The 13,024-nt window shown below is 33.2% G+C and overlaps 1 protein-coding gene across 2 annotated transcripts in view; it reads left to right on the forward strand.

Moving 5' to 3' along the window:
- Positions 1–1,012: 1,012 nt before the first annotated feature.
- LOC141386930 (calreticulin-like) overlaps positions 1,013–13,024 on the forward strand; it is a 44,978-nt gene continuing 32,966 nt past the window's right edge. Inside the window, exons 1-3 of one of the 2 annotated variants that reach the window (XM_073955832.1) lie at positions 1,013–1,221; positions 1,283–1,387; positions 1,441–1,913. In XM_073955832.1, coding sequence (XP_073811933.1) covers positions 1,131–1,221; positions 1,283–1,387; positions 1,441–1,913 — 669 coding nt within the window. In that variant the 5' untranslated portion in view covers positions 1,013–1,130. The remainder of the gene's footprint in view (positions 1,222–1,282; positions 1,388–1,440; positions 1,914–13,024) is intronic. The other variant, XM_073955836.1, reaches the window with a different exon arrangement.

Consider the following 13,024-nt stretch of genomic DNA (forward strand, 5'->3'; position numbering starts at 1 on the left):
GGTTTAAACGCCTTGTAAGTTGTCAATTCAATACAATATCTGTCAAATGTATGTTTTATAAAACTAGCATCATTTAAGTTGTCAGTTCCATACAATATCTGTCAAAATCCCAAAACACCTGTTTTAGGTGCAAGTGAAAAATGCGTGTAATTCCTGCTTTATTGTTTTATATCATTGGTAGAAATGCGCTCTAATTTATTAGATATGAGAATCCGCCGAAGCATCTACATGCATATTTTTGCTCATGGTAGAACAAATATAAGGTAAAGTAAATACTACAACAAATACAACTCGAACAACAACCACAAAGGAATTTGTTTTTGTTTGTAACGTTACTGCCAGTTGTATTTGTAAACAAAACAAGGAAATGTCTATAAATTATTGGAATTTAAAAAACTAATAATTTTTCACATTTGGTTGAATATTTTGGAAAACATGAATGAAAATTCGTTACATTTTTAATTTTATGTTTCCACATCATTCCACTAAATGCGTAAATTCTCGCAGAAAGTAGAATTCTTGCAGAAAAGTTTGGGGTCGCTGAAAATTCATAGAAAAAGGAGAAGCTGTTTCAATGTTTTGTTTTAAAAATCAAAGAAGCACATGTTTTTTAGGGCTTTATTTTTTTAAATTTTAACAAAATACCTCACATATTAACAAACGTTGTACCGCCTCTACAAGCGGGGATTTACTGCGCGGCTTATCGTTCGAACTTGGAGGAGGTTACATATCATTGATATGAAGAAGTCTTTCTGGGAAATGGTTTTTTCCGAATGATATATATTTTTTTTTTCAAAAAATATATGTCCCTTATGTACATCGAAGTAGAAATAAATGTATAAAATGTCATATGAAATTTGACACTAACGTTACAACCCAGTTCAGTCAGCTGTGTATTGCTGCTACCTTTTCTTATTCTACCATGATTTTTGCTGGGGAATGGTAAATTTAGGGAGTGTTCAGAAAAGGAAGTGTTTAGAAAAATTATCAAACTCGTCGTCCGCCTATTGGTTATTTTAAGTCAACCAATAATATGTGAGCAAAACATACATTTGTGGTTTGTGACTATTTTGACATCTAGTTTGGTTTCATTTTGTAGTTTATAGTTGTGAACGAGAAGTGGGAATAAAATGGCCCGTGCTAGTGTATTACCGGTGTTTATTTTTGTGTTATTGAAATGTGCGCTATGTACTGTTTTCTTAGAAGAAAAATTTCTTGATGGTAAAAAAAACTTTTAAAATCCACTTTAGCGTCCTATTATTTATTAACAATTAATTTTAAGATACGTGGAAGAATTCATGGGTGTACAGCAAACACCCAGGGAAAGAATTTGGGAAATTTGTCCTAAGCGCTGGAACTTTCTTTAATGATCAACATTCGGAAAGAGGTAAGGCAGTATTTTATTTTTTGTGTTTGAATTTGATCTAAGCAAAATTACAGGTATTCAAACATCCCAGGACGCAAAATTTTATGCAATTTCTCGCAAATTTCCTCCGTTTTCCAATGAGAACAAACCATTAGTAATTCAATTTTCTGTTAAACACGAACAAAATATTGATTGTGGTGGTGGATATGTGAAACTTTTTGATTGTTCACTGGATCAGACTGACATGCATGGAGAATCTCCTTATGAAATTATGTTTGGGCCAGATATATGCGGGCCAGGAACAAAAAAAGTGCATGTTATATTTGGATATAAAGGGAAAAACTATTTGATAAATAAAGATATACGCTGCAAAGACGATATATACACACATTTTTACACTTTAATTGTAAAGCCCGACAACACATATGAAGTATTAATCGACAATGAGAGCGTACAATCTGGAAACTTGGAAGATGACTGGGACTTCCTTCCACCTAAGAAAATCAAAGATCCGAATGCAAAGAAACCTGAGGACTGGGATGATAAGGTGAGTACATTTTATAGATTATGCGTTTCGTTTCTCTTGTGCACACATACTCCATAAAATCAATGTGTTGCCGAAATTTTTACACATATACGACCCGAATGCATAGAAATAGCGTACAAAAGAGAGATTTTTTTATTTGTTTTGTAGCGTGCGCATTGACTAATGAAAACATAAGGCCGGAATGCACTCACCGAGAATGTTCGAATTGAGTGTGGTAAAAAAGAAACTCAATACTAAATGCCAAAAAATACAAGTTAATAAATATTTTGTTCTGGCAAAAGAGTACATGGGGATAGTTCTTGATGGAAACTATATCCTCAGATAAACATATCCAAGAAAATATTGTCATTTTGCCCAAAAATCGTCTTCGAACTTTTTTGAGTTTTCGGGTTTGAGTTACTTGAACGCGGAAAATTGTATGTTCATTAGTCTATGGCAATGGTAAATCAGAAATAAAGAGAGAATACATGTGGTTTCTTTTTACGCTACCATAAGGAAGCGACTGCCAATGGCTTAAATTTCCTTTAGCGGCAACTAAGATAGGAAGACCACATTTTCACGACAGATAGCCCTTTCTATTCTCATTCCAACGATATGTAACCTTTGTCACGGAAATGTATACTTCACGTGATATAGGCCGGAAAACCTCTAAGTTATCCTCAGATAAGAATATCCAAGAAAATATTGTCATTTTCCCCAAAAATCGTCTTCGAACTTTTTTGAGTTTTCGGGTTTGATTTACTTGAACGCGGAAAAATTGAGTAATCCGTCGTCTGTATGTTCATTAGTCTATGCTTTCATGTATTTTGTTGTTGTGGTAATGTGAACAGTTGTAAGTCTACAATATTAACAACATGTAGAAGATCTACAATTCCACTTTACCACTATGAGTGAATACCGCTAATATTTAATACCGAAATGGTGAACACTGAAAATTTTGTGGTACTACTACTGGACTTGGGTAATCTAGTTCCTTGTACTACACCATTTTTACATGTAATTCGAAAAATTTCACTTGTAATTCGAAACATTTCACTTGTAATTTGAGAATTCCAATTAAATTTCCAATTATTTCATTTGTAATTTGAGAATTCAATTTGATATTCGAATTATTTCATTCAAAACTTTCAAAACTGTTGTAGTTCCAAAACGTATGAGTAACATCATGATATATAACGTGTGATATTAAGTATAAGGCCATTGGAACTGCGAAGTGAACGAGATGGTTCCATATAGTTCCTTTGGCACAACTCTTAACTCTTAACCTAAAATCGGACTATCTCACCCCTACAAATCAGCAGCGATGTATTTCAATCTATGGCTTTCTGTCCCCAGGGTGTAAAAACGTTTCTGCCAAAAAAATTTCGCTTTCAAATGAACAGGACAGGGCCGACTATTTGATACCCTACACCACTACCCGTGTGCATAAGATTTTCACTGGTAAACATTTATTTTAGGAAATATTACCTGACTACCACCAAACTCAATATGTTCATTCCTCTCTGGGAGCCCAATTAGTCCGTCATTATAATTGAAATCGCAAAAATGAAACATTGTGTTGGATTAGCGACTATTGCGATATCTCCATTGACCATCTACGAAAACCATCTACGAAAACCTACATTACATCGTTGTGAATGTGATATTTTCTTTTTTCATTGTCAGGTTTCGCTGTTGGCATACCCTTTATAGAAGCTGAGATGTTCGGTTTTGAAAAAAAACGTTGTCTTTTTTCCAAATAAGTTTTTTGCCCATTCCGACTCCTGAATATTATCTGGCCATCAACAAAATCAGTAATCTCCTTCCCCTCCGGGACCCCCATTATCCCAAAATTTCGTGACGATCCGATCAAAATTACGACCTGTAGCGTGATTTCCTAAAAAGTGAAAAAAAATATGAGATGTATTGCCGACTATTACGATATCTTCGTTATTTGCATCATTTTAAAGACGGGATTTTCTATTTTCATAACCAGGCTTTGTTTTTGGAAACTCACCAACAAAAGCTGTGATATTCGTCATTATAAAGAATATATTTGCGACTATTGCGATATCTTCGTTGTTTGACCACCTACGACAACATCGTTAAAAAGGTGATATTTTCTACTTCCATTGTCAGGTTTTGTTTTTGGTATACCCCCTATAGAAGCTGAGATATTCGGTTTGGAAAAAAATATTGTCGTTTTCTCCAAATAAGTTTTTTGCCCATTCCGACCCCTAAATATTATCCGACCATCACCAAAATCAATTGGCTTCTTCCAGATCGATTCAGCCGATTTTGGCCAAAACCAACTAATAATACCCTCCCAACATAATAGTGGTGTAGGGTATAATAAAAACACAATTTTGTTGGAAAATAAAAACCGCCTTCGCGTTCACATACAACGATTAATACAGTTCTATCCCTTCTGGTTCGCCCAATGCCTATGGCATTACATGTAGAAACATGACATATATTTTAAGTGCGAATTTTCAGAACCATTGTGATCTAATCCCAACAGTGACTCATAACAAATTTCATAGCGCTAGATTTACCAGTTCATTCATATCAGGCCGGAGCGATTTGTATGGAAGGAAAAAGCGTTAGCGGAGTTTCTCATTCTTGGGATTGTGCTGAGCAGTTGAATTCGATAGTTAGGCCTCGGGATGGGGTTGGTATCGAACAAGCGGATCGGATTCTGGTATTGTTCGCAGGATTATTCTCAAAGGACCTCTGAATAACTATCCAAAATCATTTTTTTATCTTTGGTTTTGATGCTGTAGTTGCCTTATTGACCTTAGCTAACACTTTGTTGATTTGTCATAGCCTAGGGACGGACAACGCACAACCCTAGAGAAGAGCCAAGGAAATTCTAAAAGACAAATTCCTTGACTTTCTTCCAGATTATAACTCAGTTTATTACTGTTCATATCCTTTTGGAAGGACCAAACTAGTGCCATGCTATTTTCTAAATGAAATAGAGTCATATTTTCTAGGATTTCAACGATAATAAGTTAATTATTTACAGTTTTCTTGCCATGCATAGGGCTTAGTCTCTAACGACAAAATCAGCTCTATACTATTACGGTTAAACAATCCTTTCATAATGGTTTTTGCTATATATTTTTGGTTCTATTCCGAGTTTTTTGAGATCATGCAACTGAGAAAGGAAACTATTCCCTCCAAACAAAAATATTTAGAACTACAACTACATAAAATATTGGCCCACAGTTGGTCTTGCAAATGTAAAATTTCATTGTGACTATTATTCGGCTCTATATCGTGTAATCCGCTAAAATTATGGCGTTTTCAGCAACTGTGTGCTTTTAAATATGTTCTCAGAGATATTTGCGAACTTTTTGTACTGTTTCCGATACAATATGGTCTTTTAATAGCCTACTAGGACCTTTGAAATAGTACCTTTTTGCATTTCACATGAAAATTTTGACCTGCTGTTATGTCAGGGATAAATTAATTTCACTACCTTACGCATTTTCTTCACAGTTAATAGCGTGATGAATCATTTTCTTAGATTTTCAAACAAATCTGCCAACTTATCTGTAAAACTTTGCTATCAACAGAGGTGTTGTTCTTTAGTTTGGGCTTCTTTGCACTGTAGGCCCTTTTACGATCTATTTTAATTTAAAACATCCTATTTGGTGGAATGTCGAAAAATGGAAATTAATGTTCAATAAGTCAAACAAGTGTTTAAATGCAAGAAAATGCAAAAAAGTAACATATTTTCTATAGAAAATGTAAGTGGTGCTATTTTTTTCGCCTCTTTTTTGATAGATTTTGGTTAAAGCTGCCAAAAACAAATATTTATAATAATGTGAATATAAAGTTTTAAAAGGGGACACCTTAGGATATGCACCTAACAACAGCAATAGTGGAAACAACAACAATCTTGATTGTTTTTGTAGTGGCAAACAAATTGTTCAAGGTGGTGCTTTATTTTATTTAATTTTTATTTGACAAACCCAGTAACCTAGCCCATAGGGCCATGAGCGGTTCCAAAAACAGCTATACAATAACTACTCTCAGTTACTTATATCTAACAATATTTCTTAGCTTATCATGAGCAGAATTAAACAAAAATAAAAGCGAAAGCATGTAAATAAAGAAATGAAAATATATAACAAAATAATCATTAATAGAATCAGCTATGCAACAATATATCATTACAAACTAAGACAAAAATTATGAACGCTGTATTTCATTACGATTAAAATGAGCACATAATTTATTCTTGTAGCATTTTAAGGTGGAATTAAATGTCTTGAGACATGGTGGCAGATTGTTATAAACACGCGAAATTCTAACAAAACATTTTTCCAAAAAGGAGTCAACTGCGGAACAATTATCTGTTTGTTCCTCTCAGAACGAGAAAACGTGAACAGACTCAACACACATAAAGGGGTCTTCAACTTAAAAAGCTTATAGAAGAATAACAAGAAGAAACTCTTTCACATAAGGAGAAATATGATCACGAAGTTTAACACAGAAAACATATCGCATTACACTATGGAACAAAAGTTTCAACTTACGCAAAACATGACCCGGACTTCCCCCAAAAAATCTCAACACAATACAAAAAGTGAGGCATAATCAGTGCATGGACCAACTGAATTCTAATGCTCTTAGGCAGAGCTAAGTCCAAACAGTACAACTTCCTTAGAATAAAGTTCACCTTGGAAACCAAAGAATTCACATGCACATCAAACACCAAACCACTATCAAGAAACAAACCAAGACATTGTAATGTAATTCATTTTAATTGGCCCGACGGCTTAGAATTACTGTAAAGTTGATAAATAAATAAATAAAATGCACCACAAGACGAGATTTTACAGCATCCAAATATTATCCAAACATTTTGTTCAGAAGATTTTAGGTACGGTTGTCATTCGATATTTCCCCGTTTTCATGGTCCGTTTTGACATTTACCCGGTTTTTGTTCAGAAAACTGTGTTTTGCTTTTATGTATATTGTTATTGGTCTGCGGTGCTTCTGAAATACTTACCATAAATAGCTCTTGTAATGACGAACACGTTAATAACAAATTTTGTTGGAGGATAAATCGATTGGAGCAAGTTGAATGTAGTGGCTGGATTTGAAACTTTTTCCACAAAAAATTTTCAAAAATTAAATTTTTGTCGAAAATAGCCGACGCCTTTGGCCAGGATTTAAGACTTTCTCCTATGGACATTTGCTAAACAGGGCTAACATCAACATTCAACATTTCAAAATTATTATTTTTTTTTTTTGTGAAAAATCATATGGCTTTTCGGAACTTTCGAAGCCTATATCTCGGGAGACACGGACTTCCAAAACAAGATGTATATATATATACATATATATATTGGCGTAATCAGCATTCAACATTTTCTGAGTCCAGCCACAAAATTTATCTTATTCCGATCGATTATCAGAAAGTTTTTTCTTAAACTGGAGCGTTCCAATGCTTTTACGATATACTGGAGAGTTCTTAATTATTGTCTTGGCTACAATTTTTGTCTTTATGTTTAATCGAAAATCTCAGTGGTTTGGCTGTTATAGGCCAAAATATTCAAAAACCCTTGGAAAAATACTTCAAGACAAAATCCGGGGGCTCGATTTTCATCGTAGACATATGGTCTAGTTGACTTTTTTGCTCAGTACAATCCCAAGAATCAGAAACTCCAGGCACCGTGATGGTGTTCAAATCGCCCCACTCTATTATCATTGTTTCAATTTGTAGTACAGCCCTAGAAATAATTATATGGTACAGCCATGATTATCTTTAAACTTATAGATAACGACAATTAACCAGATGTTATTTATTTACGATAGTAGTGGTTAGTGTGCTTGTTCATACCTATGACTGCCGACCTTGTGTGTCTTATATACATATCCGTAATATTATTCAAATTAATTTTTCTTTGGAAATAATTATATGGTACAGGGAAAAATTTTAAAGTTATACTTTCACTACAAAGGACCTGAACAAAATTATTGACATAAAATGTATTTAGGATTAAGTACAATAAAGAAACATGCAATTTAGGAATTATTGGAATGGTTCCCATTTGGTTCAGTCCCTGGCTGCAGCCCTGGGAAACAATAAAATCGTGGAAACTGTTTTATGGACAGAAATCATGCAATCTAAAAAAGCTATATCATGATTTTTTACTTTTCTTAAAATTTTAAATCAGATCTGTCCAACAGAACCAACTACTTTCAATATAAATGATGAAACTCATACCCCACAAGGTGTTTGTAAACTGCCTGACGACTACAATTTGGGTCTGGATCATATTAGTGACCAACAAAAACTTATGTAATCAAACGGTACACTCTTTTTACAACTTTTAATTGTAGAAAATAAACAAATGATAAAATAAAAATTAAAAATGGCAAGTTATAGTAATGTTAAATACTAAATAATAGAAGAAAACATTACAGTTGCTTACTCAGTTGTTCGATAAGTACCCTATTGTACGTTCTCGAAACGGGTATATATCATCTAAATTTCTCGTTTTATGTCACTTTAAATGATATTACACCGTTATATTGTGCATATGTATCTGTCTAACAGGTACATGTGTTTTATTATGCTTCGGCACAATAAAGGACAAGTTTGGTGTTAAATTTGGCCTTTCGAACAGTACGAAAACTTCCAATTTTTACACTTTTTTAAATCGTCTGTTAGTTATCTATCATTTAAAGTTGAAAAATCTGCATATTGTTTGATTACGTAACGTTTTGTAGGTCACTTATTTGGTCCTGACCAAAATTATAGCTGCCAGGCAGGTTATAAACTACTAATTTGGATGTATTACACAATTGATATTGAACATATTTATTTCTGTTATTTAGTTTTAATTGAAATGTTTGTAAAAATGTACAAACATCGTGGTTAAACCTTGCAATATAACAAACTTTTGGCCTATATGCCAATATGCAGTTGTCATCTGGTTTCCAGGGTCATATTAAGATACGGAATGATATACGAGCCATTCTGATTGTACTTAAAGATCATGCAACTTCGTTGCACATAATCCAAAATTAATTTTATGTCAATATCTGTACTTAATCTTTTTGTATTAAAATAAGAACATAAATATTTTACTTTGTACCATATAAATATTTCTCAAGAAAAGTCTTTAAAAAAATATTGCTATTAAAATAACGGTGAATTAATTTCTAAATTAAGAAATTGTAAAACAAAACTTGACCAATTCGAAGTCATAACTGGATTAGCCCTCAAATTTTTAAATTGAACTACAAATCATTAAAAATTATTTCCTGGAATGCCCGAGGCTTAAGAAATAAACAGGAAGAACTTTTTCAATTTCTAAACAGCAACGAAATCGACATTTGTCTTTTATGCGAAACATGGCTAAACTCAACAGTCAGCATTAAAAATCAATTATTTGTATGTTATCGCAACGATCGTCTCGATAGAAGAGGAGGTGGTGTTGCTTTATTAATTAGAAAAAACATACGACATAAGATGCTAAAACCTTTTGATACAAATCTAATAGAAAATATTGGTATCCAGATTTATCTTAATAATACTGCAATAGATATATACGCTTGCTATTTCCCAGGAGGTACTCGGGATTTACAACGACAACAACAATTCCTGTCTGATATACACAAAATGACAAACGCCAAAAACATAATTCTTGGAGGTGATTTCAACTGCAGACACCATTACTGGGGTTGCCGAAGAAATAATGTCTGGGGTAACCTCCTTCATGATAAGATACAAACTAGTTCATTAAATGTTATGTACCCACAAGACTCTACGTACCTATGTAAAATAATTATATGTGCAAACTAATATTGTGATATTTATCGTCGAAAACAAAATATATTTCCAATATTCTTTTTACATTGTAGTTAGTGCTTACGATTGCTTTTAAAATACAAAAGAAAATTGCGTTCTTATTAATTTCATATTAGAGAAAAATAATTTATAAAAAAATTGTCATAGAAAATAATTATATGTGCAATAACGAAAATTTTTAAAAAATGCATAATAATGAACAATATTGTTGTACATTTAACATGATATTGTATTGTCCTTGTGGATTAGGACTTGTTGTAGCCTTCGTCTTATACAACCGACTAGGTTTCTTAAGGTGTTAGTGGTGATATACTCCCATTCCGCCAATAATGCACATTTCAATGCTTTCAGCTTCGAGCACTTCTTTGACTTCGCGAAAACTTTGGCGGATATTATGCCCCGAAGGTCTTCAATGGGTTTGTGGCCATGAGCTATAGCTGGTCACTCCAATAACCGTATATTTCGTGCCTTTAAAAACTCCTTTGTAGGTCCAACAGGGTGATTTGGGGCAATATCCTGCTGGAAAGTCCAATTATATCCGTACAGTTCTCCAGCAAAATCTATTAACTTGTTCTCTAACAACTCCACATATGTTTCGGCACTTATTTTTGTCGGAACAAAACTTAAAGTAGGCTTTCGTCCAGCTCTGAATGCAGCGCATACCATAAGAGATCCTCCGCGAAAACTTCCCCATTCTCAAATAAATTCTAACGGTATTAAATTTCAATTTTTTTCTACATTTTGCTTATGTCCTCTCACTTTTTGCTTAGTGGTAATACCTTCCTTGGATTTAATTTGTAATCCCGTTAGTTGAGACATTCGATTTTAATTTAAAAACCAATAAAAAATAATTATATGAACATTATAAAACATTCGCGTCTGTCACGTCATAAAGGGAACATTTAACGTCGACGAAAGTCTACTTTAAGTTTTGTTCCGACAAAAATGAGTGCCGAAACATAAATTTAGTTGTTAGAGAACAAGTTTATAGTTTTTGCTTTAGAAATGTACGGATATAATTGGAATTTCCAGCAGGATAATGCCCCGAATCATCCCGTTCGACCTACAAAGGTGTTTTTAAAGGCACGAAATGTACCGTTATTGGAGTGGCCAGCTGTAACTCATGGCCACAAACCCATTGAAGACCTTCGGGTCATACTATCCGCCAAAGTTTTCGCGAAGTCAAAGGAGTGCACGACGCTGAAATAATTGAAATGTGCATTATTGGCGGAATGGGAGTATATCACCACAAACACCTTAAGAAACCTAGTCGGTTCTATGACACGAAGGCTACAACAAGTCCTAATCTATAAGGGCAATACAATATCATGTTAAATGTACAACAATTTTGTTCATTATTATGATTTTTTAAAAAAAATCGTTATTGCACATATAATTATTTTCTATGACAAATTTTTTATAAATTATTTTTCTTTAATATGAAATTAATAAGAACGCAATTTTCTTTTATATTTTTAAAGCAGATGTTAGCACTAACTTTAATGTAAAAATAATATTGGAAATATATTTTGTTTTCGACAACAAATATCACAATATTAGTTTGCACATATAATTATTTTACGTAGGTATATCCCTGCTGATCCCAGAAGACAACCATCAACACTGGACATTCTGCTGACTGATATTCCTAATTATGTATGCTCTGTAAAAGCTATAAATCATCTGTCCGCGGATCATCTCCCAGTAAAAATAGAGCTAAACTCTTCCATTGATACGAATGAAAAATGTTTCTATAACTTCAAAAAAGCCAAATGGAGACGATTTAAATCGTACATCACAGAAAAATCAAATTTAAGCCAAATAGTGGACACGTCTGAATCAAATATTGACTATTTGCTAAAAAATTTTACTGACATTATTAACGAGGCTATTGAAATTAGCGTACCGAAAACTAAATTCCACAATAAACCTATACAAATACCTCAACACATCAAAGAAATGATTCAGTTCAGAAATATTTATAAAATAAATTGGAAGCGTTTTAGGGATTCAGATGACAGACGCCAAATGAATGTGCTTAGTAAAAAAATTAATATTGAATTATCCCATTTTCGAAACAAGAATTGGAATAAAAAATTAACTGAAATGGAAAAAGCCTCATCTCCTTTTTGAAAAATATCAAAGGTGATGAGGAAAAAGAAAAATATTATTCCACCTCTTTAAGTGAATAATAAGATGGTTTTTACGCAAGAGGAAAAATGTGAGGTCCTAGCTGAAACGTTTTTAAACAACCATAACATATCTTCTTCACTTAGCGATGTCAATATCATTAACCAAGTAAATGATACTGTCTATTGGATAAGGAATGCACGACCAGATCCACAAAGTCTGAAATTCACGTCCATTGAAAAAGTCGTAAGTTTAATTAAAAAATTAAAAAACAAAAAAGCGCCGGGTATTGATGGGATTAGCAACAAATGCTTGAAAATGTTGCCAATTGCTGGAGCAAAATATCTAACAAACATAATAAATGCCTGTTTAAAACAATGTTATTTTTTTCGTGAATGGAAGCTTTCAAAAACAATTCCTATTCATAAAATAAGCAAGCCTTATGATGATCCAAAGTCATACAGATCAATTAGTTTACTCTGTCATCTGTCAGTAAAATTTTCGAGAAAATCATACAGGAACATCTAAATGATTTTATTGAGACACGCACCATATTGCCACCACAACAATACGGTTTTCGAAGACACCTTAACACTTGCTATCCTCTAGTTAAAATAAGAAATATGGTTAAAAACAATTTTAACAAGTCACTGTCTACCGGCATGGTGTTATTAGACATAAAAGCTGCATTTGATGGCGTCTGGCATAATGGCTTAATATTCAAAATGAAGAAGTTTGGATTTCCCCTTCAAATTACAAAAATTATACACAGCTACTTAATAGAGAGATCCTTCTGTGTGCACCTTGAAAATTCCAAATCCAGGCAAATTACAATACCAAGTGGATGTCCTCAAGGTTCGTGTTTATCGCCAATTTTGTATAACATCTACACTGCAGATATACCTCAATTAAGTAATTGCGTTGTATCTGTTTTCGCCGATGACACATCTATAATTAGTTCTGGAATGCATTCCAACACCATAACAGTACAACTACAAAAAGCTCTCGTTAAAATAAACGATTATTTTACAAAGTGGAAAATTCTTGTTAATCCGGATAAAACACAAGCCATCTATTTTTCAAGAAAACGAAAACAATGTTATTTGCCGCAACAACCACTACTATTTCTAAATCACAGCATTGAATGGGAAGCTAACGTTAAATACTT

The sequence above is a fragment of the Musca autumnalis genome, unplaced genomic scaffold (genome assembly GCF_047663935.1).
Source record: "Musca autumnalis isolate F117 unplaced genomic scaffold, ASM4766393v1 scaffold_1, whole genome shotgun sequence".
Lineage (NCBI taxonomy): Eukaryota > Metazoa > Arthropoda > Insecta > Diptera > Muscidae > Musca > Musca autumnalis.